The sequence below is a fragment of the Pezoporus occidentalis genome, unplaced genomic scaffold (genome assembly GCF_034315485.1).
Source record: "Pezoporus occidentalis ecotype Australia unplaced genomic scaffold, CSIRO_AGI_Poc_V1 ctg12, whole genome shotgun sequence".
In the NCBI taxonomy this organism is placed as follows: Eukaryota; Metazoa; Chordata; class Aves; order Psittaciformes; family Psittacidae; genus Pezoporus; species Pezoporus occidentalis.
The window spans coordinates 6,387,839-6,409,706 of NW_026912994.1; the positions used below are offsets into that span (position 1 = coordinate 6,387,839).

The 21,868-nt window shown below is 40.6% G+C and overlaps 1 protein-coding gene across 4 annotated transcripts in view; it reads left to right on the forward strand.

Moving 5' to 3' along the window:
* The window catches only part of MYLK (myosin light chain kinase), a 227,777-nt gene that overhangs the window by 179,270 nt on the left and 26,639 nt on the right, over window positions 1–21,868 (forward strand). For all 4 annotated transcript variants that reach the window (XM_062607068.1, XM_062607070.1, XM_062607069.1 and 1 more), the window contains 4 exons: window positions 2,496–2,649; window positions 16,882–17,184; window positions 21,243–21,278; window positions 21,376–21,469. In XM_062607068.1, coding sequence (XP_062463052.1) covers window positions 2,496–2,649; window positions 16,882–17,184; window positions 21,243–21,278; window positions 21,376–21,469 — 587 coding nt within the window. The remainder of the gene's footprint in view (window positions 1–2,495; window positions 2,650–16,881; window positions 17,185–21,242; window positions 21,279–21,375; window positions 21,470–21,868) is intronic.

The following is a 21,868-nucleotide window of genomic DNA, read 5'->3' on the forward strand; positions in this document are numbered from 1 at the left end:
AGTTTGCTAGTGCAAAGGGTATTCCGGAGTCCATCTTTGCTAACCCTAAATAACCCCTTACTCTAGGAGAAAGAATGATTTTTTTTTTGAACTCCTACATTTTCTTAAAATTCTGAAGTTTCAAGACTGGAGTTAAAAAGTGGTCAGCTCATTTCTACCAAAATCCGTCTCAGAAGCTTCAGAAACATTCAGAGCCTATTTTGCTGAGCTCTGTAGTAATATGTGGGTAAAAATTAACCCCTCAAAAGTGAGTTTCTGGTTTATGCAGAATTCTGGGGGCATTGGTGAATAAAACGATCCTATTTACATAGATTTCAAGGCCATTTTAATATACAGAATCTATGTGATAACAGAAACCAGTACCTCATAATACCCATATCAGATCCACAGTCTCTGATTCTACTACACCTTTTTTCCTTTGTAAAATATTATTTTTTACTATCTTTATACTTTCTTCTTTAGTTATTCACTATGAGACAATATAAAGGTTTGCATTAAATGACAATTTTTAAATGGTTCATTATTGCAGGTGAATCAGATAGAAAAGAAAAAACTTCAGGAGGGCTCATAAACACTGTACGAGGACGAGTGAGAGCAGCGGTCTTTCCTTTATTAAATTAAATGGGGAACCAGTTACTATGTACTGTGCTGCATCATTATTTTGCTTTTTTTTTTTTTGCACCACATACTGTTTTATTCTTGGATTTTTCTCTTCCATAAATGTGGTTGATTTCAACTTTGCTCTGCTCCCAGTCCTAAAAATGAAAATTACCCAAGTGTTTTTACAACTTTCCTGGGGTTCATTTGTAGTTGTTATTTGATCAGATCCATTAAGTGGTGAGTTGTGATTTAAGCCCTGCCACTGTATTCTCCAGCATGCACGAGAAACTCGTCCTCTCCATGTTCCTTCCTCACATTCTCTTAGGTTCAAAAGAGCCACCAGGGCCTCTCACAGGTCTATTCTGGATAAATATATTTTGCTTGAAGAAGGGAATGTTTCAGAGTTGTGACCCATACTGTTGTACTTGATGGCAGTCTGGTAGAAGGATGCTGGAACTGTCCTCAGCTAAAAAGGGGAAAGCCTTCGAAAAATCTCTGAGTTACTTGAGCAACAAAGTCCATTGTTTAACACTGCCAATTATCAGAGCTTCCTAACTATGATCAGTGATTTTCTTTTGGGAACACAGCGATCCAAATTCCTGTTCCCCACAACCACTGCAAGCCACTGAGTACCATTCCAGGGCTTTCTCTGCATAATTTGGATCTAGCTCTGCTAGACTGTTTTGGGCTTTTTTTTTCTATTACCTTTGACTAATTCTAATAAAGCAAAATATTAAGCCAGTGTAGACTCTCAGAAGAACAAAATATGAGGCAGGGGGGAACAATTTTCAGTATAATTTAAACTGAAATCCTATATAATCCCATTTACTAGCTTTCTATTCGAGTTACTGTAGGAGCATCTTTCTCGGGTTACTTTTGGGCATATAGCAGTGCATGTGTTCTATCTAAGTTGAGAAGAAAGCAGGGAAAGTCCTGCTTTTAGCCTTATAATTTCTTATTCTCTGAATATATGAGACAAGATAAGGCAAACAGCCTTCAATTTTAATGAAATTCTGAGAATGAGTTGGAAGAGTCACTTATCTTACAAGGAAGTGGTGGGAGGAAGAAGGGCATTGACATTATGTTGTCTGTTTCATAAGAACACAGTGTACAGCTTCTGTAATTGCAGTGTAGCATTATGAGGCTGTTCAATAATCTGTCATGTCTCAAGTTAATACTGATTAAAATCTAAGTCTCCTTAGCCATTTACGCTAAGATAGCTTTGTTTTAATTAAAAACTAGTTCATAATATGCCTATGGTATTCAGCTGAGATTTTGATTTTTGCCTCTCCAGAAAATAAAAATGCTATAGGAGAGCTAAATTTGCTCTTTGTATGTCTCTCTGCACAGTTATAGCATTACAGCTCCATTTCAGTCAACATCATCTTCACTCGTTCAAACCCAAGAAACTGTTACCCTGGTTTCTGTGGAAATACAGAATAAGGCTGGTTAAGACAAGAGGATTAAAGTCTCAGCTACAGAAGTTTTGCACATTGGGCCTCTAAAAGGGAATGGCAAATGAATTAGGGTATTTAGAGCTAAACCTTTGTTCTGCTGTGGTCTCTGTAGATATGTATGTGAGAACAAACTGTTCTTTTGCCAATTACAGTTTTCACTTTCAGCCTGTCAAAAAGGAGTTAGAAAGTGAAACTCCTGTTCCTTAGTGGAGTCCCAATAACACCAGTACTCCCTGTTGCCTTTGCAGGAATGGAGCCATCAAAATTTTCCATTCCATTTTTTGATGTTCTGTGTTCATTACCAGCTGCACATGCCGTAATAGACTGATCTGCAGATAACACCCAGTATAATAACCTTGTATTGTAATTTGAACTCTTCCAGATATGAAGAAATTTGTCCCATAAAACCTTTTTTTTTTTTTTTTTTGAATTTGGCAGATTGAAGAAAATGAATATATCAAAATTGAGAATGCTGAAAATACCAGCAAGCTAACAATATCATCAACAAAGCAGGAACACTGTGGATGTTACACCCTAGTTGTAGAGAACAAACTTGGCAGCAGACAAGCACAAGTCAACCTTACAGTTGTTGGTGAGTCCATAATAATCTTTTAGATATATACTTATTCTTCAGACATCACTCTACATTTGCTTTATATATGATGATATACAAAAAATTAAATAAAATAATCAGATAAGTAAAGAAGACTGAAATGAAAAATGAGTACTTTAAAAAATATGTGGACTGGACAATGTAATAAGGACTACAGGGAAGATCAGTAGGGCCATTCTGTGCTTTATTTTGAAAAATTATTCATTACAGATGGAGGAACAAAATAACTCAGACTTAAAAAAAAACCAATAACTCCTGTCTCTTGGGGTTGTTTTTGTTAGGTAGGACTTCTTTCTCCTGTTTAATCTTTGCAGCATCCAGATGTTTGCTAGACTGCAAATTTTAAAACTTATTTCAGGGAGGATTGAGGTGGTTTCTATTAGACTATAAATTTGAAAACATCCTGTTGCTTGGGAGAGGGAGATTTTATCCTTTTAATTGAAATTCCTACCATTGTCTACTGTTCTATAGTGACAGAAAACAGTGAATAAAGGCACTCTATTTTAAATATGAAGCCCTTTGTATATGGGCCTTTACACAAATGTATTTCAAAGCTTCAAACAGCCTTGTCAGATGACACATTCAAGTCACCAAGTTTATTGTAGCAGGCTATGGACAGCTGCAGGTAGCTGTAGACTGGTAGAAGGTTGCAGCATGTTTGCAGATAAAACTGCAGCCTCGATGTAGACCTGCTAGCTTGAGTATCAGACAAACTCTAGAGCTATGACATTTAGCTCTGAAAGGGATAATGAACCCACCTTGGTGCGGATACACAGCAAATCATTTCCAGGGAAACCTAGGGAAGTTCACAAGCAAAGGGAGTAACTTGGTTAAAACATTAGTCTGCTGGATGGGTCTATTTTTAGGCTCTGTTATCTGCAGCCTGCAGAGAGTATTGACACAAGGCAAGGGAGGGCAGAGCTTGCCCAAACATTTGGATGAATTCTAGTTCAACTAGCAAAGCTGTATCCTAAACACTCACTCAAAACTGTACTGGCTCTGCTGTCCTAACAGGTAGGTGGGCTAGTGAGAAAGTAAAAAAATGCAGGAATAATTGCATTTATTATTCCTGACTCCAAAGAAATCAATGGCAAAATACCATTAACCCAAGTTGGACTGGAAATTCATTCCAGCAATCCAGAGAATAACTTACAAAGTTTAATGAGCAGAATCACACTTTCAAGTACTGCTAAGGAGTAAATATCACTCAGTTGCATACTGCTGTACATATTGTTGATAGAGGCTTCCTCATTATTTAAAGAAATCTCTTCATCTAACCTGTGGCTTTTGTTGCACTTAAAAATAACTGCATAAATATCAAAGAGATTACAGCAATGTGCCAGAAATTCAAGAATAGAAGAAAATAGAATGAGTATTTTTCATGATGCATTGATAAATTTTACTAACCCTTCCAACAGTGACTGTGCAGGTCAGAAGTATAGCTAGGTTAAAAATGAACACCATGAAAAATTGGGCCTTGAATACTCATCATATACATCATTTTGGATACAGCTTCTGACTTCAAAGCCCCAACACTGCTTATTAGCAGCTACAGGAATGGCAGGAGATTAATCACTCCTTACATTTCCCTTTTTTCCCTTTTTCCTAGGCAACTGCTTCAGGCTGCTAACTGTAGCAGGTTGTTGGGCAAAATGGATGTTTTTAGGCTGAAGTAGGCCAACAATTCCTATTATCTCGTCACTGTGTGAACCTTGACTCATTATTATATAAGTCATTGCTTTATATCCTTTGGAGTTAATTGGTTTGAAAGTCTTTGAATTCTATAACCTTATAAAGCTACATCTCAGCCTCCTCCTTTGCTCTTCCATAAGAAATGTGCCAGAGAACAGTGGGATTCCCAGAGATGCTTTTGGGAGAGTTGAGTGAAGAATCCTTACAATGTACTGGAATTTGCCATGTGTTTTGGCTGATGACAAGCTGTCTGTTTCCAATAAAAAAGAATAAATCCCCTCTTGTAAAATTGCCAAGATCTTCAGTGAGACATCTCGCTGACGTCAGCACTGCCAAACACATGACAAAGCCTCAAGACTCCTAGTTTGCTACAGACGCATGTTAAGGCCAGATCCTTCCATCTGGGTACTCAAAAATATGGGAAAAGGGAGAAAAATGTCTTCCTTCCAGGGAGTGGGTTAGAACTGCACCACTGAGGTAAAAATCCTTTAAAGGCGTCCACCTTTAAAGGTGTCAAATGTTCATGAGAGTTGGAAAGTACTTTTCTCCAAAGCCTGCTCCAGTAAAATAGGGAAGCTATGCTACTCTGAATCCACAAAATGTGACACTTCTTAGTCTACCAAAGCTCGTCCTTAGTCCTGAATTCTCACCTGTCCATCCTCTCTGCTCCGTTCAAAGTACTGGGAAGAAATTTGCCCCGCCTGCTCTGACCCCACATTCATAACAAGCATTTGTGGAGAAAGCCCTGGTGCTACAGATCAGCTCTGTTTGCCTCAGCTATTTACAATAAGGCTCTAAACTCTCCATGGGCTGCCTCCCTTTAAGTTACCTATAAAAGGCATCTATGTGTATGCTGTGTGCTCAAAACTCTGCTGACCACAGTCCACAACTAAGTCTTGAATGCATTGAGGGAAACAACGAATACAGAACATCTGCTTTCTGAAGGAGTGTGTCTGAGCTGACGGGGAGCTATGTTTCTCAAAGGGCTAGCTAATGGAGCTGTCTGCTTTGAATTTTAGCAAGTCAAAAACATTTGTTAAAACAATATGGAAATAAAGAAATATTTCTTTTATTGTTACCTTTTACAACCACGTAGGTTACAAAGTCTTCATGTTGATGTGCAAGCTTCTCACGTGAAAAACTCCAATAAGGATTTCCCAAAATAAATTTTAACAGTAACACATGCCAGGGAGCAGGTTGCCCAGAAAATCTGTGAAGTCTCCATCCTTGGAGGTATTCAGGTTCACACTGGATAAACATCTGAACAGTCTGACCTTATATCTGATCATGCTTCTGGCAGAAGGTCTGAAGACCTTCCTGAGGAGATTCAAGACCATCCATTTTGCTTTTATACTTATGATTGTCAAAGACCTTTCTTCATAAAAAAAATTACATTATTGACTTAACCTCCAACCAGAGGACAAAGGACTGAGCTTATCAGCCAGGAGTTAAATCAGAAATGATCCTGCTGTGATTTAAACCCTGAGTCTTAGACTGTAATCTATAGCTGGGGGAAAAAAGCTACCTAAAAAATCCTGCGAATTTAGTTCCTAAAGTCTTACATTTAATTTCTCACACTGTCAGACTTCAACTGCAAACCTAACTGAACTGAGCAGGGGTTCTGACAAAGACTTTGCATATGATACGATTTGATGCAGTTTGGGCCATGGGAAAAGATGCTCTTGAAGGAAACTCAACTTTATTCTAAGTACTTTTTTTTCTTTTGCAATTTTAATGAATATTGATGAAAAAAATGTCCATTACACACAGCCTCCAGTGGGAGCTGTTTGCAGTGCACACACTGGATACACCAGTACAGACATAGGTTAGAGGAGACTTGTTAATTGATAGGCAGTGCAGTGTGATGATGAATACACAGCACTGAGCCACAAGGACCAAGTCTTGAGTTTAGCATTGATTTATTGTGTACCTTTGTCTGTGCAAGCACTAATTGATACTAGGAGACCTGCACAGAAGCAAGACATCCAAGTTAAGCAATGTCATCTTTTAAAGGGTTGACAGATCCCAAAATGTCCATGTTGAGCTCTTCTCTATTGTGTTACAATCAGATCTCTTAAATAAACAGTTTCATTAGTGAGCTCTCTAGGGAGATTTTGCAACATGTTTCTCCTCCAAAACCAAAATGGCTTGATGTGAGACTGAGCTAATGATTACAGCAGACACTTTGTCAGATTAAAGTGGACTTCTCTTGCCAAAGCTACATTAAAAAAGCCAGTGATAAGCATAGGGTAAGATAGGACTGATTTAGGCAAGGTAGTTCCTTCACTCTACAGTGATAGCAAGGAACATTCATTATTTTCATGCCATTTATTGGATGAATATCATAGAATCATAGAATAGTTAGGGTTGGAAAGGACCTTAAGATCATCTAGTTCCAACCCCCCTGCCACGGGCAGGGACACCTCACACTAAACCATGTCACCCAAGGCTCTGTCCAGCGTGGCCTTGAGCACTGCCAGGGATGGAGCATTCACAACCTCCCTGGGCAACCCATTCCAGTGCCTCACCACCCTCACAGTGAAGAATTTCCTCCTTATATCCAATCTAAACTTCCCCTGTGTAAGTTTTAACCTGTTACCCCTTGTCCTGTCACTACAGTCCCTAATGAAGAGTCCTTCCCCAGCATCCCTATAGCGCCCCTTCAGACACTGGAAGGCTGCTATGAGGTCTCCACGCAGCCTTCTCTTCTCCAGGCTGGACAGCCCCAACTTTCTCAGCCTATTTTCATAGGGGAGGTGCTCCAGTCCCCTGATCATCCTCGTGGCCCTTCTCTGGACTTGTCCCAACAGTTCCATGTCCTTTTTATGTTGAGGACACCAGAACTGCACACAATACTCCAAGTGAGGTCTCACAAGAGCAGAGTAGAGGGGCAGGATCACCTCCTTCGACCTGCTGGTCACGCTCCTTTTGATGCAGCCCAGGATACAGTTGGCTTTCTGGGCTGCGAGAGCACACTGAAGCTGGCTCATGTTCATTTTCTCATCAACCAACACCCCCAAGTCCTTCTCCGCAGGGCTGCTCTGAATCTCTTCTCTGCCCAACCTGTAGCTGTGCCTGGGATTGCTCCGACCCAGGTGTAGGACCTTGCACTTGGCATGGTTAAACCTCATGGGGTTGGCATCAGCCCACCTCACAAGTGTGTCAAGGTCCCTCTGGATGGCATTCCTTCCCTCCAGCGTATCAACCGAACCACACAGCTTGGTGTCATCGGCAAACTTGCTGAGGGTGCACTCAATCCCACTGTCCATGTCAGCGACAAAGATGTTGAACAAGACCGGTCCCAACACCGATCCCTGAGGGACACCACTCGTTACTGGTCTCCAGCCGGACACTGAGCCATTGACCACAACTCTTTGCATGCAGCCATCCAGCCAGTTCTTTATCCACTGAGTGGTCCATCCATCAAATTGATGTCTCTCCAATTTAGAGACAAGGATGTCGTGTGGGGCAGTGTGGAATGCTTTGCACAAGTCCAGGTAGATGACATCAACTGCTCTACCCCTGTCCATCAGTTCTGTAGCCCCATCATAGAAGGCCACCAAATTGGTCAGGCAGGATTTCCCCTTAGTGAAGCCATGCTGGCTGTCACCAAGCACCTTGTTGTTTTTCATGTGCCTTAGCATGCCTTCCAGGAGAATCTGCTCCAGGATTTTGCCAGGCACAGAAGTGAGACTGACTGGTCTGTAATTCCCTGGGTCATCCATTTTCCCCTTCTTGAAAATGGGGGTTATATTTCCCTTTTTCCAGTCGTCGGGAACTTCACTTGACTGCCATGATTTCTCAAATATCATGGCTTATCAAACTTACAGTTCTGAACATATTAGCTATGTAGTAACAGGATTAGCCCAATCTGTAACCACTTAGAAAAAGGAACTTGGTTTTCATGCTGTCTAAATCTGGGTACTATGACAAAGAGTCAAAAGAATAATGGAGTATTCAAGAAGAATTTGGCACTAGAGAATTAGCCTGTTCTGCAGCTATGCCACGAGCTTCCTTCATGATTTTGGGCAAACTGCTTCATGTTTCCATGCCTAGTATACAGTGGGTTTCTGATGATCAGTGTTTGGTGAGTACTTTGCATATTACTGATATCTTTTACTTTTTTAAATAAAGGAGCAAAACCACATGTACCACCTACCCGGGGGCTTATTTTGACCCAGACTGTTTGTCGCTTCGAAATCCTTTAGATCTGTATTGTTCTTGGTGTGGTAATGTATTAAAAAAAAAAATCATGGCAATTAGTGAGCTCTTTGGCAGTTACATGCAGAAGAATGACAGCGATGTCATTGTATCCTGAGAGGCCTAAAGATAATTGTTACAGTGGTTTTATTACTCTAAGCATTTGTGCACATACTGTGTGCTGCATCCTCATGCACTATTTAAACTAATAAACCAAGTACTTAAAGACACATGTATAAGCACATTGCATATACCGTCATGCAAATCACAGAACATGAATTCGCTAAGTAATGCCTGCTCCTCTGCATGAGGTTACTAGTCCGTATTTGCGTTAGGATGGAGAAGTTACTTTCTGTGAGGAAACTATTACTTCTATGCCTTTAGCAGGATCTGTATGATACAGATCATCACTAACTCCAATAGTCATTCAATATAATGGTAGAATTATTCATTGCTTTCATGAAGTGCTTGCTCCTGGTTCAACATATATGCATGCTATATTAGTATTAGTTCTTTGCTCTGAAACTGTTATAAGGAAATGTGGATGCATAGCCAACAGTTCACAGTGGAAATATCAGTGTTTTTTGTGACTGCCTGGGAAGTCTGGCTCAGTGCTAGCTGCTCAGACTGTGTGGATCCAGAGGTGGTCAGAAATTGTGTGTTCCCTCTCTGGAAAAGTGCGTGCAGCCATCTGTGAAGCAGATAGCAAAGTGGAACAACCATAGACATTTCTACAGAGAAAACTGCAGCTTGGAAATATTAACATGAATGCTTCCGAAACTTCATCTTCCGAGAAGCATCAGATTGTATCTTGCAGGATCCATGTGATTCCCTGTTTACAGTTAGGGGCAAGAATGCAGTGAATCCTCTAAGAATATGTGGGTGGACTCAGTCTCTAACCTTTAGCCTTTAAAATTCCTCTGGGTTGCTGGAGGACTTTTATAGTTAAAGGGCAACCAGACTGGTGGTTAAGGAAGAGATGTCTTATACTGCTCTTGCTGCTGCTGCTGTAGTTCAACAGTGTTGCACTCTCCACGGTCAGCCTCCTTACTAATGCTTGGTGGCAAAACTCTGAAGCAGTATCAGAACTAAATTTACACAGCGAGATAACAATGTATAGAGGAAAACCGGTTTATGTTGCCCTATGCGTCAGTGCTTGTATACAGATATTATTCCTTGAAGAGCCATCTAGTTTCAGTGTCATTTCTGTTAGAAGAAATTCCAGCAGAACTCCCTGCTTAGTTATTTTTCCTGATACTTACCTTCACCTTTCCCCTGATGAAGAAAAGGAAACATCATGGCAGTATTTTTTTTACCTCAGAATTCCTGTATTTCACCTGCTGTTAAATGCTATGAATGGCTTAGTTGTTAAAAATGATTCATCATGACTCCAGCTCATAAACATGGGGTTCCAAGGACCCAAACTCAACTCAGCAAAGACTTGGAATCTGTTGATAGTCTTAAGGGGAAAGTCCTAAAATTCATTCTGTCTTTCAGCCGACAGGTATTGGAGCTCTGATTCAGTCAGTTATTATCAAACCAGATGCATAACATGTAGCACATGAGTAGTCCAAATAGCTTGTTGATTCAGGCACAGGAGCAGATAGTTTAGAAAAAGGGCTCCTGAGAATGCATTATGTATTTGTTTGTTCCATTAGGCCTGTGGCAGAAGATGTTCTTGTGCTGAGGGCATTTGTGTGGGAGTGGTGAGTTCTGGTTTCGTTCCCAGCTCCATTCTCCCGCATGTCCTTGAGCAAGGTCATTTTACTCTTTTATGCCTCAGTTACCCCAAGTGGCAAAGTAGGAACAATGGCATGAAGCAGTGCTCTGGGCCTCCAGTGTTTATGAGACACTTTATCTGCAGGAAAAGGGCAGTTTTTACACAACCTAGTTTTATGTCAGAGTTGTCAGGAAGGGCAATATGGTGATGGTTCACACTTCAAGGAAGTTAGCAGCAGTCTGCATTATGTATTACAGGGAAGGTGTGAATTTCAGACTCTGGACCCCTGAGCTAACTAGCCTTGTCCATGTGGTCCTCAGCTGTGCTGGGGAGGCTGCTTCTTTAGGAGAAATTTTCAACTCCTGTGTTGTTTTGCAGCAAAATAAGACATAGAAGTTGCATATGTACTAAAGTTAGAATACTTTAATACCTCTAGTATACTAACATCCAGCAGAGTTGTTAATGGTTGTTACAGGGTGTTCAGGGGTAATAATATCTCTACTTTCAGGACTTCTCTCCCTTGAGAAAAAAGTTGCAGGGCATAGTTTTCCAAGCAAAGCAGAGATGTCTGCCATGACCCCAAGCCCTGTCAGCAATAATGCCGACTTCAGTTATGACCTTTTATGGTTTCGCTTTTCTCCTGCTGATGGATTTCAAATGAAGGCTTTGCCAGTGCTGTCGGCATGGACAGTGTTCAACTGGCTTTTGCAGCGCATTAAATGCCTTCTCTGGCTAAACAGCTTGTGGAATGGAATTAAATTGTTTTGTTCTGTCTGTTCTTTATCTGGCAGACAAATATCACGATAGCTAATAATAGTATTATACAGAAATATGATAACGGGATTTAGAAAGAAACCAAACCAGTTTTGAGAACAGATGAAGCTACTTCAGAGATGTTGCTTCAGTGCTGTCTCTGTTCATAAAAGAAAAATAACTTTTTTTTTCAGATGCTGTACTTGTGCTGTTCTCAGTTTTCAGAGGCTTTCTACTGGAATAACATTGCTGCTTAAGAGCCACCAGGGCCCCGCAAGCTCTGAACGTGCAGCAAGCCCTATTGTCTTGCTTTTGCTCAGCCTGACCCTTACATCAAGTAGCAGAGCAATTTCCATTTCCCTGCACTCTGAGTCAGATAAGGAGATTTCTGCCTTTTTTGGTCTCATGGAATGGTGCTTGTGTTCTGTGCACTCTGTAAACTGAGCAATGTGGAGAAGACAGTGAGATCTGGCTAGCAGCTTCATATTATATGGGTGTCCTGTACGAGTTGTGGGTTTGCCACATATGCAGAAAGAGAGAAAGTCCCTTTCTTTATCAGGAAGAATTTTGGGTTACACACCACTGAAAAACAAGACAAGGATCTCAAGTCAAATTTGTCTCATAAACAGCAATTAATTAAAAGCTGAGCATGCTTATGCTTTATGTTTCTCGAGTTTACAAATACAACTTAATTAGAGGTTACTCCAGGCTGTATGTCAAAACCTGTTTACCAAAATATTTCTGAAAATTTGTCTAAGGAAGGGATGCAGCTGAATTCAATTTGGAAGTAACTAATAAGTGCATGTTTCAGTCCTGCTATGGTCTTAAATGTGGTTTATACATTTCATATGAGGCCAGCTTGTTACATTACCATTTGCCCTACGGAGCACATGCAACAAAGAAAAAACTTGAATCTGACCTCTTTGGTCTGAGGTAGTGGTAATTTACACCTCCCTTTGTTGGGAAGCAGGGTCTTTTAATCTGAGCTTAGTTTGCTGGAGCGCAAAGGGAGGAAAGCAGTAGAGCACTCCTTCACATCACCTCCACTCCCCTCTCCCCTATGTATGGTGCATAACACATATGAGTTGCTACTGATATTTCCTCAGTGCCACAAGTGTTAGTCACTTTATGCAGTCTCTGTGCTGCTGTGTAGAACAGTCCCTGAGTGAGGCTTAAGGCCAAATTAGCTACTTGTCCTTCTCTTTTTCTTGCCTAGGCTTTGGGAGCCAGCTGAGGGCAATTCTTACTGATATTCCTAATGATATTACATAGGAAGCTTTGTGCTTGATACCCCATTAGCATTTAACTGTCCAACCTCCAACTTTCTTGTTAGCCTCTACATTCATACTGTTAGGCAAACGAGGTGATCATGCATCCTAGTAAAAGAGGTGTAAGTACTATCTATCTGCTACAAAGGCACTGGAATTTATAGGATTTTGACCAAGTTCAACAGGACTGTGTAGAAACAGCCAATTTGACTGGGACAATCTAGACTATCATAAAGTGTAGCTAAGTCTTGATTTTGGTGTTACATGCATGTTGTAAGTTAGCCAAGACCGGAATATTGTTAGTTTCATACAGTTAAGACATTTTATGGTGGAGAATATTTATGTGTTTTCTTTTGTTGCATGTAACAGTAAAACTGAAGTTACAGCTTGCTATTCAAATTAATTGCTTCCCCTGTAGAAATGTTCACAAGCAGCAGTGTATGTCTGGATGCACTCTCTTCCTTCTAGTTAATATGTTGGCTTGTGGCTATGGTTTGGTCCAGAACAGGAAGAACAAAACTGTGGTCCAAAAAGCCTATGTAAAGCCCTCACAATATAAGCCTAAGTATGAAGTATGTTTATGTGTGTAAGAGACTGCACATGACATGCAAATGAAATACTGAAAATGAGCAGCTCAAGGACATTAACGGTATACTAAATACTAAAACAGGACAAAATAGAGAATTGTGCTTGACTTCCATGCTCCTCCTTGACCCACTGGATATTTTTATTGGAAGCAGTTAATTGTGCTGATAGAGATTTCATATTCCAGAAGGGAATGTAGTTTGGCAAAATATCCTAGCTTTCAATACAGGCAGATGAATAAAGGGTAACCTTTAAAATCCTCATGGAATAAACTTGAGAAACAAAACAGACACATGGAGAGACCATCTGCAAATTCTCTGAATGTGCACAGCTGTAGGATACCATCCAGTCTGATATCAAACAATTTTAAAGCATGGTAAAATGGTACATCTGTCATACTAAGAAAGAGCGAAGATCAAGCTTTCATTCTTGTTTATGATCTCCCATAGCAGCTACTACCCCAGTATTTATACATTGAGCAGATCTGCAGGCAGCAGCATGTGGTAGACTTTAAACAAAAATATGCATCTTTGTGGCTCAAGAGAGTCCAGCCAGGGTTGCAGGTTTTTGTCTTTGCCTACTGGGAAAAATTTCTTAGGAAAGGAGAAATATTCCCCTGGCTGGCATATATTAGATTGAAGCCATGTAGGATTTTCTTCAGCACTGATGTCCCCTTGGCTATGACTGTTTTCTCTCCAGTGCTCACATACTTAAGCCTTGCTTCTGTAAACTATGCTGGCCAAATGGATTGCAGTTATCTAGGGGAGTCATGGAAAGAGAGGTCACTAAGGTAACTGTGGCCTAGGCAACTGATAAATTATGAAGCTGTTTCCAAATGAAACTCTGGGCATGAAAGTCAGCAGAGACTGTATTTTCATGTCCTGCACGAGAGGACAGTGCTCTGAAAAGACAGAAGCATATGAGTTCTTTCTTCCTTCAATGTAACATTCAGCGCACTAGAGCAAGCTAACACTTTTTTTTTTTTCAAACAGAAACCCCTCTAATGCATACAGTCCAGATTTAGCTGGAGCAGATGTCAGAGAATCTGTACTGTTTTGACAAACCTGAACAGATGCCTCTGTAAAGTGACAGACTACTGGCTTAACTTTTTATTCAAAAGCTATTTTACTCTTGCTGTCAGCAACTGCTCTGTTCTGTTTGGAGTTAGGGCAAATCAGCTGTTTACTTATCCAAGTTCTTCTATCTGCATCTTGAGATGATGCAAGAATGATTATATAGGAAGAAAACAAGACACAGAGCTAAATATTCTTTTTATGTACAGATTTTTAAGAGGACAGAGGTAACATCATTCCCTACAAGGTCTGCATGGATAGCAACTTGCAGTGAAAAGGAGATTGTTATCACTGCTGTTAGACTAAAATCATACACAATCCATGTGTGCTATACAGCCAGCTCTCTGGTGGCTGCTGTAGCATTGTAAAAGGGTTCTGATATTGTGAATGGTGTAAGCATTAAATTCTCACTTCTTGCAACTCCAAGGCAGCTAGGACAGGATAGTACAGGGAAGGCACCAGGAGATCAAGATTCAGTTCTCATCTTTGTTACAGTCTCTCCTTCTATTCTTAGGCAAATCACTTAACTTCTCTGACTCAGTTCATGATATCTACACTACAAATTCATGCTTGTTAGAAGTCCCTTTTATTCTACTAGAAAATGAGGTGAGTAAAATGTGACAGCTAAACACGGCAATAAGCCATTACCAAGGTTAAGGACATCTTGTTCTCTGATATCTGTGTTTAACAAGAGAGGTACTGTATAATGATGAATCCTAGTGGAATGGCTTTTTAAGTGTTGCCAAAATGAATACAGATAACCAATGTTCTAGCAGGCTCTTTTTCTTCTGCCTGGGCATTCTCATACAGAATGCAGTGGCAAACCCTTGGTGTCCACCTCCTTCCCTCCCAGCCTTTTCCCTCACAGTTAGCAAATTATCTTCTACTACATTTAAGTTATGGAGGAAGATGGATTTTCCATCACAACTGAGCTAAAAGGAATTACAAAAGCTTTTTTTCAGGAAAATAATTGGTCAGCAGAACTTGCACACTTCCAAATAATGAACTGATATTTAACCATCTTGATCAGATTAGACTACCCCATTTTCCCTCTCTATGAGTAAAACCACAACAGTCAGAGGAGAAGCCCTTCTGTCCAAGGACTAAAGGCACGTTTGTGGCAAACTGTGGCTATTTCTGTCTGCTCAGTCATTTTCCCAGGGATGATAATTTGAGTATGGTCATATGAGAATTACCAGTGAGCATATAGTCCACCAGAGTAAGGCTTGATCAAAGTCCACAGCAGTTTTCCCCAGCATTTGGATGTTTTTGTTGTTAAAAAAGTGGCTGTATTTTTGGCTGGTTTGCCAGTTCTGCCCTTCTTAAGGAGAAAGTGATAATGTCCATTAGCAGTTTTAGCCATCAAAATGGGAAAGGATTTTATCAGTCCATGTCCAGTGTAACCACTGTTTGTAGCATCTTACTCTTATCAGTCTTTTTCTTTTCATCTTCTGTCATTTTATCCTTTGATTTCTCATTCAACCTTTGGCCACTAGTTCAGCCAAATCAACATCATCATTATTTTGTAGGTTTTGCTAGATTACTTCTGAGAGGATTATTCCCAAGGAAGATATTTCTTCCCTTTAAAGTCTTTTGAAGTACTTAACATCCATAAAGAGTTTCTTAATCAGTAGCTTTTTTTAAAACGTCACATTCTTCTGCCCTAGAAAAACATTTATTTCAGTTACTGTGTAATCATTAAACTTGATTTTGAAAAATTCATATACCTGCATGGGGTTTGTATTGCTTCGATGTTTGCATGGTTGGCTGCTTATCTGCACACCAGGTTCTGGTGATATTGGATCTATTCATGCAAATAAGGACTGCAGGAACAAGCCTCTAACTGGGGATAAACAGAAGCTTTGATCTTCCACCTCCCCAGCAATTTCCAAGATGTATATGAGATTTAAAAAAATCTCAGTATCTAAATTATGTAAAATCATAGAATCATAGAATAATTAGGGTTGGAAAGGACCTTAAGATCATCTAGTTCCAAACCCCTGCCATGGGCAGGGACACCTCACACTAAATCATGCCACCCAAGGCTCTGTCCAGCCTAGCCTTGAACACTGCCAGGGATGGAGCATTCACAACCTCCCTGGGCAGCCCATTCCAGTGCCTCACCACCCTCACAGTGAAGAATTTCCTCCTTATATCCAATCTAAACTTCCCCTGTGTAAGTTTTAACCTGTTACCCCTCATCCTGTCACTACAGTCCCTAATGAAGAGTCCCTCCCCAGCATCCCTATAGGCCCCCTTCAGATACTTGAAGGCTGCTATGAGGTCTCCATGCAGCCTTCTCTTCTCCAGAGATGGCTGTGTGGACTGCACTAGGCTTAGAAAAACTTCACATAGGTGAAGTTGTTCACTAAATTGTTAGCAGACAAAGTTGTCACCTTTCAAGATCTGTGTTTCTGTGTCAACAAACTGGTATTAGTATCTCTGCTACCCAGGTATATTTGGATGAGTAGCACATTCTGAGGCTGTGAATAATTAGTAGCGGCTCTGAAGTATGGAAGCAGATGAAGGTAGCTGGAGAAAGAGCGTCACAGCTATGGTGATTGTTACAGGGGTAAACCTCTAAGGAATTTCACCAAGGAGTGGTTTGCACCACTGTGGGAGATCTATAGTTTCTGTAATGGTAGCTGTGAAGGGCATTAGGCTTCAGTATGGCTGACCAAGATGCCCAGGGAACTGAACAACCCATGCTGAGGTCCATATAGGATGGGTGTCTATGTCAGCTAATTCAGGTATGTCCATCTGCATTGCAGTTGTTCCTTCTTCCTGTAGTACAAACCTCTGAAGCAGAGCAATGGCATGGAAAGAAAAAGCCTGTTACCTAGGGCCAGTAATACCCTAATGGAAGTCCTGCCTCTTCCCCTCATGACTTCATCCAATCTGCTTTGATATGTTTTTGCAGATAAACCAGATCCACCTGCTGGAACACCTTGCGCATCAGACATACGGAGTTCCTCCCTCACTCTCTCATGGTACGGCTCCTCTTATGATGGTGGAAGTGCAGTGCAGTCCTACACTGTGGAGATCTGGAACTCAATGGATAACAAATGGACAGATCTCACCACCTGCCGCAGCACCTCTTTCAACGTGCAGGACCTGCAGGCTGACCGAGAGTACAAATTCCGTGTGCGAGCTGCTAACGTGTATGGCATCAGCGAGCCCAGTCAAGAATCTGAGCTGGTAAAAGTTGGAGAGAAACAAGAAGGTTAGTTTTTAAGAGGGAAAGAAATAGATCTAAGTTCAATTAAGCTCTGTCTTAACAGTTCCCCAGTGGAGTCAGGCTGTACACACTCCATGTATGCCTCTGTGAAATGAATGCTCATGCCGACTGTAAGTGTGTTGAAAGTCCCCTTGCAGACTTAGTGTGCGTGTCTGAGCATTAAGTTTTGCATGCATCCAGTGTGGAAACTTGGCTTCAGGGATCCAAAACCTCTGCCTGATCCCCTGGTGAAAGCAGTCAATAATTCAACTACTGGCTTGCTGTGTGAGTGCTGGCTGACAGACTTCTGTAGTTCAGTGCAGAAGTAATGGGAGATGAAACCTTTCACAGATATGTTACACATTCAGACCATGCCCAGTTGGAAAATGTTTGGTGGTTTACCTGAATCTTACTCATAGATTCATTACAGTTTATACTGGACACACCATGGAAAAACAAGCCATAAAGACTACCCCAAATTTGTTTTTGGAAATAAAATCATAGAATCATAGGATAGTTAGGGTTGGGAAGGACCTTGAGATCATCAAGTTCGAACCCCCCTGCCATGGGCAGGGACACCTCACACTAAACCATCTCACCCAGCCCCAACTTCCTCAGCCTATCTTCATACAGGAGGTGCTCCAGTCCCCTGATCATCCTCGTGGCCCTTCTCTGGACTTGTTCCAACAGTTCCATGTCCTTTTTATGTTGAGGACACCAGAACTGCACACAATACTCCAGATGAGGTCTCATGAGAGCAGAGTAAAGGGGCAGGATCACCTCCTTGGACCTGCTGGTCACGCTCGTTTTGATGCAGCCCAGGATACGGTTGGCTTTCTGGGCAGTGAGCGCACACTGAAGCTGGCTCATGTTAAGTTTCTCATCAACCAACACCCCCAAGTCTTTCTCCGCAGGGCTGCTCTGAATCTCTTCTCTGCCCAACCTGTAGCTGTGAAACAGTAAATACGCTTGCTGTCAGGCAAACACTGAATATGCAGCAGAAACTGGATTAGTCTCTCACACCTAGTTGTAGTTCCCATGCTTCAAATCCCAGCATGATAGAGCTCCTCAGTCTTTTTGCCCCTAGTAGACTAATCTTGTGAGATCAAGGCATGTTGGTTTTGCAGCATGATGGGTGCTAAAAATATTTTTTAGGGTTTTTAATTACAGTTGCACATACCTGTAAAAATATTTTCAGTACCTTTTGCCTCTTATTTTTTGCTTAAAATCCTCCCAAAGGACTAATGGAAGAGGTGGAGCATTTTAGAAATTATTTGGAACCTGGTACTAAAATTTTAAACACACACAAAAATCAACATTATTTTTTAAACCCAGATATTGAATGAATATTTTTTTGCACACCCACATCTACCTACTGTGCAAGGATCACTTTGATAGTCATACCATACCAAAAAGCCCAGGCCAGGAATAATGTATTTTGCCATTTGTCTTCGAGGAGTGGACTGTATGTTGTATATCTCTCTCCTTACCTATGTATGCAGGGCTTTGGAGTTTAATTGTCTCACATAGCCCTTGTGATGTTATCTTTTATTGCCACAGCAAAACAAAAATGATAGCAAAGTGATGCAGCATCACACAACTGCGTAAGCCTTTCAAGAGACATTTCCAAACAAAAGCAAACCGTATTTCTCTTCAAGAGCTAAATTCTGAGAAATCACTTCCCTGTATTTTAAAGATTTTAAATGTGATCTAAATCAAGATGAAACTTCTCTTCAAAGGGAAGAAAATTACATTAAGAGCAACAATAAAATTGAAAGGGAGCTAGATGGTATTGGATCTTCATAATAAAATTACCTGTGTTTCATTAGCCTCTTTCTTTGGATGGAGGACAAACACCTTCTAGAGTTAGGGACCTGACTCTTCCCTACATTTGTTTTTTCCTAGAACAAGCACTAATTGTACTGGATCAAACAAACAAGCCATTTTTAAGACTGAGAGTTTAAGACTGAGATACAGATTTAATAGAAAAGGGCTAGAAAGTGTGTGAATCATTGTGATACATACAAAAAAACCCAAACAAATAAACAAAAAACAACCAAAGGAAATACTGTTTTGAGTGAAAAGAAAATGTATTCTTTTCATAGGAGGGTGGGCTGTCTTGGAGCTCTCAATGCCAGCACCTCTTGACTTCAATTCTTGATACTGCAGCTAGCATTGAGAAAGGGCAAGTCATATAAAACATGATTTTTTAAGTGTGCGAACTGGTGCTTTAATTAAAGGCAGTGGAAAATGCATGTGTCCAGCACCTGTCAAAGTCAGGACTTTAAGCTGCCATCTATGTAAATACTTATCTGAGTAACTAGGGATTTTCTGTTGCTGCCAGAAAGACTGATTACTGATTTTCGTACTCAGGTAACCAGTGCATATTAGCAATCTCACTATAACCTTGGTGAAGAAAGGTATGATTAACTTTTAAAGAAAACAGCTCCTCACATAAGGCTGTAAATCACAACAGATTATAGGTATTGCCATGTTTGAGGAATATTCAGTACCCTTGACTCACTTCTGGGAAAGGTTTTAACACAGCTACTCAGCACTTACCAAGCTCAGATATGTTCCAATTATCTAATTTAGGCTTCCACTGGTGGAGCAAAATGTTTCTAGTTCATTGTTTCAATACAGTGTTGCTGCAGAACAGCGAACTGACTTCTTTGTCTGATCAGTATTTGGCAGACATTAACTACTGGCAGTGTGGTTGGGATCAGCTCCTTTATGCAGCCCTTAAAAGGGGAGGAAAATGTGATGTGCTCTATGCAAGTGTGGTTTCCAGCTGAGGAAGATCTGAGGACAGTTACACTTGAGGGGGGAAGGCTTGCTTCCTTCCCTGCTCTTCTGGTAAATTGCTGCACACCAGCTCGTCTGTGCTGGGACATACAAGGGTTGCAAATGCAGAAAAAAAGAGAGACAGGCTTTAGTAACAGATTATACCTACTTGATTGTCTTTGCTACCAGAATACAGATGCAGCATTATGTGTTGGATGTGAAAAAGCGATGCCCATGCATCAGATCAGCTGTCTGCTCACCCTGCGCCCTTTTTTTCTGCTGTTTTCTTCTCAGCTGCTGCATATAGCTCTATACTCTAATATAGTTAACAGCATCCAGAGTACTGCATTAATGTTTCAAAACATAAATCTGTTGACACAGTGGGGATAAATCACTTCGTTAGGCTTGCACTCTACCATGGCAAAGTGCACCTTCAGCAGCTAAAGTGAGGATTTTACAGGTCACTGTACAACTGCCTTTGCAGCTTTTCAAATGACTGGTTATAGCCACAGCTCTTAGGAGCAAGCCTGAGAGGTGCAAGCAATATGTAACATCATTCCAGCTGCAACCCGTTTCCCCTCATACTGCAGGCAACATAGGGAACAACACACAAACCAGTGCTACTGACAGTTCATGCACACGAAAATTAAAAATTAAAATCAAGACACTCAGGCCAGCTTTTACTCTGCCTTATGCCACTGGGCTTGCCAACGTTTCTGCCTGTCTTTGAGTATGTCTGCAGAACTGAGGCTCCATTTGGACATCAGGGATTTCAAAATTCAGCCATGCTCAGGAAAGTGCATGCTGTCCAAAGTTTGTAGCCATCTTGAGCCTGAAAACTTTGTCTGGATGCTTTGCAGGAAAGCTTTTCATGCAAAAACTCGCTTTATTTTCAGCTTTGCAACCCCAAAAAAATGCATAGAAAAGCTGGAAAAGGATGTGCCATTGAACCAGAAGTGTTGTTATTGATTTTAATATTTTGAATTTATTTTCTATTTCACTAAGGCATTCCTAAAGCTACTTATTAAATGACCTTGAACTGGTTGAGTACGCTGCTGTTTCTAGTAGGCAAGTATAATAGACAAGTACTGCAAAACACGTTAACTTGATTTATCAAGAAATGGTGACCAGACTGTGATTGTGTAGTCAATAACCAAATAGAAGTGTTGAAGAGATTTTAATTATGAAGTTAATGCCCATGTCATTCTGAATAATTTGACTGTGTTATGTACATACCATAGCCTACATAAGTTATTCATGTCTTTTTATTTTCATCATAGAACTTAAAGAGGATGAAGTGGAGTTATCTGATGATGGTAAGAAATTCATATTTTAATCAGGACAAATGAAAATCTGTGTTTTCATTCATGTTTTATGGAGGTTTTAATCATGGTCCTTAATATTTATTTATAGAAGGGAAAGAAACTGAGGTCGAGTATCGGACGGTTACTATCAACACTGAACAAAAAGTTTCAGATGTCTATAATATTGAAGAAAGGCTGGGATCGTAAGTACTGTGGTGTGCTTTTGAAGACATGGAGTTTCCAAGGCTACCAGTCAATTATAAAGATCATGTGCACTCATTCTTTGACAGTGTCTTGCACTTTCAACATTCCAACAGGGCTCCTCTGTTGCAGTAGAAATAGGTTTTAACATATGTTGGCCCCAACTCCATAAACATCCTTTATTCCTATTAATTGATAATTTTAAATAGACACCATGCACATCTCTGGCAAGGCGAATGGAGCCCACAAAATGAATAATGCTAGATGATTCATTCGTTTTTCAATGCTCTAAAAGCTAGCTGAAAAAAAAGGTACACATTGTGCACTTGAATTTCCATTATATCCATTAGTGGTAATAAGATTATCCTGCCCATGGGCTAGAATCTCTTTTGACAGCGGTC